Here is a 6,158-nt window from a genome sequence, read left to right as displayed (position 1 = left end):
CCCCCCCCCCCCCGCTCATTCCAACCCCCCTAAAATAAATTTTAAAAAGTCTTTAAAAAAATCAAGACATTTGAGGAAGAGTATGGTAATACAAATATAACCTGTCAAAATATAGTTGAGATAATTCCGTCCTGATTTTTTTCACCTAGAAATTTCTTCATGTCATTAACACTTCTTTGTAAATACATTTTTAATGGTTGTTTAGTATTCCGCCACATAGATGTAACATAATTTACTTAACTGACATCCCCTCTGTTGTTCAATTTCCCCTTATTATAAGGAGTGCTGTAATAAACATCTTTGTATATTAATATTTTTCTGTATTTTGAAAAATATTTTTAAAAAAATTTCCATATACTGTATGTGGATCAGAATTATCAGCTTAAAAATATTTGAACATTTTAAGATTCTTAATACTCATTATAGCCAAACTGCTCTCCAACTGTACCAAATTATGCTCCAGGGGAAAATCTTAAATTTCAATAAATAAGATATACTGAAAATCAGTGAGCCAAACAAAAATAATAACAAAGTGCTATAGTTATTTAGTCCCATGATACTGAACAGAAGTTCCCTCAGCTAGTCTCACTTACAATGGTATTCTGAACAGATTCATTTAATGTGGAGCTGTCAAATTCCCGAATGTGAGATCTCATAGGAATGGTGATTTCTCCTTCCACGGGGATGTCTTGTGAGATTGATATATCAGAAAGGCCTGCAAACTGAGAAAAGTTGGGGAAAAAAATTAAAGTCTGTAATCAACTGCAGCATTCCTCAAAGACATCATTTCCTAGTGAGTAGTGACTACATCTTTTTGTAGGGTCTTACACAGTTTTTAAAGTAAGGTATTAGTTGACCAGCCATTAAACAATGCTGTCAACAAAAATTCTCAAATGCTTATTTCTTTTAATTTAAAGAAGGAGATGGCATATGACGGAAAAAATTACGAAGTAAATGCCATAGACACTTTCTTGCCCTCAAATATTTGCTTTCTTTCAAGCATGAAACCTTCATGTGGTACAAGCTAGCAGGATTGCAAAGTTATTTGAAAACAACCTTTCGGCAATCACATCTTCACACAGCCACAATTCTGTAGCTCTTCTGCTCCTTGGTAGGCTCTGGTGGCCTCTGCTGGCTAGAAAGGAATGTTAGGTGAAGACTAATGGGAAACTGGGAAGAACAGGGAAATAGGTTACCTGGCAAATCAGATCAAATAACATTTCCAAAGTTAATTATAAGATTGCAAGCTTATAAACTCTTACGCTCATCTGCCAAATTTTATTATTGTAACTAAAACTCTGAAACCTTCAAGTTCCTAAGAAAACAAAAGCAATCCCTTCTCATATGGATTTTGGCCCAACAGGCACAATATTTAGAGGGTAGCAGTTGCAGGTAAATGAAGTACAAGACAGTATACTGAAATGTGAGGAAGAATAAAGTTGCTCAAAGAACTTACAAAAAATAACTTCTCAAACACGCCTTTAACAAGAAATGCAAATTAAAGCTACTTGTAATAAAAAATTTTCCCTGTTAAGACTGGCAAAAATCCAACAGTCTGACAACATACTCTGCGGGTGAAGCATTCACACACGTCTGGTGGGGATACAAAATGGTACTACAGTCTACTGAAGATGAATCTGGCAATGTCTAGCAAATTTATATATGGATCACCCATTGACTCAGCAATGCCACTTTTAGGAGTCTAAAGACAAAGTGGCAAAAACACAAAAAGACATATACACAAAACTATTTATTATAACACTACTTGTAAAAGCAAAAACCTGAAAATAACTCATATGCCCATCAACAGAGGACTACTTGAATAAAGTATGGGATATGCACATAACAGAGTTCTATGCAGCTGTAAAAGGATCGGGAGTATCTCCAAAGAACTATTTATGGAGTGTTAAATTTAAAAAAGCAACGTGGAGAAAAGTTTCTATAATATGCTACCATTTACCTAAGAAAGGAGAGAATACAAATATACACTCTCGGACCTGAATGTTATCTTTTAAATGTAAGAAATGTGTACAAAATAAATCATGCAGTGTGACGCACGTCATATGTAAGAAGTAAGGCATATGATTTTTTTTTAAAAGAGGCTTCCTATTAAGGAAAGGGGGGAATAAGGTAGAGGAGACAGGGAGAGAAGCTAGGCTTCTTCAAATAGAAGTTGTTCTATATGTATAACTTGAAATCATATAAATAGTTCACATAATTATGAAACAAAATTAAAACTTAAAAGAAGTCCTTAAGACTGAAAGAAAAATGAAACAAATGAACCTACCGTATATTGAATTAAATGCACAACCACACAGAGAGCAACTATGTCAAGTGACTTTAAAACACTGTAATTTGACTTGTGATTAGGATGTAGAAAGCTGGAAAGAATATCCCTCCCACTAGAACAACGAGAAAAAGTTAAACTACAAAATCATAACTTTCCTCGAACCCATCAGAGAGCTGAGGTTGTATGGCAACCAAGCAGCCTGAATAAAATCTAAGGAAAAGAGAGGTGCTTCCAGGAAAACATGGGACATGAGCATTACTCTGCACATTGTAGCACAACACAAACACAGAATGACACCAGGTGTCACACAGATGCTTAAGAATTTGGCTAAAATTTAAAATGAATTGCTAAAGGCCAAACATGGACTAGTACGAGGGTACAGAATCCCTGGAAGCATCAGACACAAGGGGAGTTCACACCCACTTGCAGAGTCTTCACAAGCTTTCATTGGGTCTAGGTTTTGGGGAGGGGAGCAGCTGCCAATTCCGAGAAAAGCAAAGAGCCCTGCTCAGACCTTCTCCCCTACAGAATAAGAGCTTTAGAGCTTCTGGGGGAACTCTGTTGTCTCTAGGGCACAGGCGAAGACCCACTGTGGCTGGGGAAAGGGAAAAGACAAATCTCTCTACTCCTGGGGGAGGGATAAGAAAACATCCTGAGGCCAGACCACTACAGTCTCCTTCGGCTAGGTGAGAAACAGGATCACTGAGAAAGTCCCACTCAGGAGACACAGGGATACACGGACTACCTAAGGCTGAGGTTGGACCAAAACAGCAAAGAATCCCCCCTCCCAGAACCCACCCCCCAGGCTAGCAAGTATGGAGTCAAAACCAACAGCAGTCTACTGCTAGGGGAGGGGCTAGAGGTTGGAGAGAGAACCACTATCTTATGCAAGGGCAAAGGGAAAGTGTAGAAAGCTGAGAACAGAACAGAAACATTAGCAAAAACACTGGGGTGATCTAGCACCCACCCCAAGCACAATGTAATAGAAGAGGAATTTGAAGGTTCCCACAGAAAGGATAAAACCCAAACACAATTCAACTCCTGACCAGACTAATTTAATCCCCACTGTAAAAACTTAGCAGAAAAGATGTGCCATTTCCAGGCAGTCTCTACTGTTCTATACATGATGGCCAGCATTTAATATAAAAAATTTAGGCCTCCCCCACAATGAAGAAACAACCCACTATGATGAGACATAGCAGACAGACTCTGAGACAACCCAGACGTTAGAATTATCAGAGGAAAATTAAGAGAAGATTTATATCTTAAAGGCTCTAGAAGAAAAGGCATATGCACAAATGATGGTGAATTTCTGCAAAGAGATGGAAACTGTAAAAGTCAAATGGTAATGCCAGAAACAAATGAACACAGTAACAGATGAAAAATGCCTTTGACAGCTTTATCTGTAGATTTAACACAGCCAAAGAAAGAAATCAGTGATAGGTCAGTCAAAATTACCAGACTAAAACAAAAAGATAAAATCTTAAAGAGAAAAAAATATATCAAATCATGCATGGTTGTACACCTTAAACTTATACACTGTTATGTCAATTATATCTCAATGAAACTAGAAAAACAAACAAAACCCAAAACAGAATAAGCATCCAAGAACTGTGGGTCAATATTAAATGGTCTAATACATATATAACTGAAATCCCAGAAGAAGAGAAAATGTGTCTGAAGAAATATTTGGAAAGATAATGGCTGATATTTTCCAAAAATAATGACACACATCAATTGACAGATCCAAGCCCAGAGAACTCCACTCAAGAAAGATAAATACCTAAAGACAAAACAAAACCAAAAATCCACAAACCTGGACACAAACTACTGAAAAGCAAAAAAAAAAAAAAAAAAAAAAAAGGAAATCCTGAAGGCAGCCAGAGAAAAGAAACGGAATTCAGAGGAACCAAGATATAGAACAGACAATTCACCCAAAACTACCCAAGCTAGAAGAAAATGGAAGCACCTTTAGAATGCTGACAAAAACTATCAACCCAGAATTCTAAACCCAGGAAAAATAGCTATCAAAAATGAAGGCAAAATACTTTTTTCAGACAAGCAAAAGCTGAGACACACCCTACAAGAAAGGTTAAAGAAAGATCTTCAGGAGTATGATATCAGAATGAAACTTGGATTTACACAGGAAGAGAAGATCTCCAGTAGTGGTTAAAATAAAGATAAATAGAAAAAAATATTTTTTATTTATTTTTAATTTTTTATAATAATTTTGTATTGTTATGTTAGTCACCACACAGTATATCCTTAGTTTTTGATGTAGTGTTCCATGATTCATTATTTCCATATAACACCATGCAATATGTGCCCTCCTTACTACCCATCATTGGCCTATCCCAGTCCCCCACACCCCTCCCCTCTGAAGCCCTCAGTTTGTTTCCCAGTGTCCATAGTCTCTTGTGGTTCATTCCCCCTTCTGTTTACCCCCCCTTCATTCTTCCCTTCCTCCTACTACCAATCTCCCTGCTATTTCTTATGTTCCATAAATGAGTGAAACCATATGATAATTGTCTTTCTCTGCTTGACTTATTTCACTTAGCATAATCTCCTCCAGTCCAGTCCATGTTGCTGCAAATGTTGGGTAATCATTCTTTCTGATGGCTGAGTAATATTCCATTGTATATATGGACCACATCTTCTTTATCCAGTCATCTGCTGAAGGGCATCTCGGCTCCTTCCACGATTTAGCTATTGTGGACAATGCTGCTATGAACATTGGGGTGCATATGGCCCTTCTCTTCACTACGTCTGTATCTTTCGGGTAAATACCCAGTAGTGCAATTGCTGGGTCATAGGGTAGCTCAATTTTTAACTTTTTAAGGGACCTCCACACTGTTTTCCAAAGTGGCTGTACCAACTTGCATTCCCACCAACAGTGTAAGAGGGATCCCCTTTCTCCACATCCTCTCCAACATTTGTTGTTTCCTGCCTTGTCCATTTTTGCCATTCTAACTGGCGTAAGATGGTATCTCAGTGTGGTTTTGATTTGAATTTCCTTGATGGCTAATGATTTTGAACATTTTTTCATGTGTCTGTTAGCCATTTGTATGTCTTCATTGGAAAAGTGTCTGTTCATATCTTCTGCCCATTTTTTGATTTGATTATTTGTTTCTCGTGTATTGAGTTTGAGAAGTTCTTTGTAGATCTTGGATGCCAGTCTTTTATCTGTCATTTGCAAACAACTTTTCCCATTCCGTGGGCTGCCTCTTAGTTTTTTTGACTATTTCCTTGGCTGTGCAGAAGCTTTTGATCTTGATGAAGTCCCACAAGTTCATTTTTTCTTTTGTTTCTCTTGTCTTTGGAGATGTATCATGAAAAAGATTGCTGTGGCTGATGTCGTAGAGGTTGCTGCCTATGTTCTCCTCTAGGATTTTGATGGATTCCTGTCTCACATTGAGGTCTTTCATCCATTTGGAGTTTATCTTTGTGTATGGCGTGAGAGAGTGGTCAAGTTTCATTCTTTTACATGTAGCTGTCCAATTTTCCCAGTACCATTTATTGAAGAGACTGTCTATTTTCCAAGGGATGTTTTTTCCTGCTTTGACAAAGACTAGTTGCCCATAGAGCCAAGGGTCCATTTCTGGGTCCTCTATTCTGTTCCATTGGTCTATGTGTCTGTTTTTGTGCCAGTACCATGCTGTTGTTGTGAACACAGCTTTGTAGTATAGCTTGAAATCTGGCAACGTGATGCCCCACATTTCTTCTTGTTTTAAATTATTCTAAAAGATGATTGCCTAGAGCAAGGGTCACAAACCTTTTTCTGTAAAGGGCCCCAAAAGTAAGTGTTTCAGGCTCTCAGAGCCATGTAGATTCTGTGGCAACTACCCAACTCTGCTGCTGTAGCATGAAA

The 6,158-nt window shown here is 37.8% G+C and overlaps 1 protein-coding gene across 1 annotated transcript in view; it reads right to left on the bottom strand.

The window, feature by feature from the left end:
- The window catches only part of YIPF6 (Yip1 domain family member 6), a 28,551-nt gene that overhangs the window by 13,622 nt on the left and 8,771 nt on the right, over positions 1-6,158 (bottom strand). Inside the window, exon 2 of the mRNA XM_008712280.2 lies at positions 594-722. Coding sequence (XP_008710502.1) covers positions 594-722 — 129 coding nt within the window. The remainder of the gene's footprint in view (positions 1-593; positions 723-6,158) is intronic.

This window comes from Ursus maritimus (genome assembly GCF_017311325.1).
Source record: "Ursus maritimus isolate PB19 chromosome X unlocalized genomic scaffold, ASM1731132v1 scaffold_X1, whole genome shotgun sequence".
Taxonomy (NCBI): Eukaryota; Metazoa; Chordata; class Mammalia; order Carnivora; family Ursidae; genus Ursus; species Ursus maritimus.
This window is presented reverse-complemented; position numbering and strand designations above follow the sequence as displayed.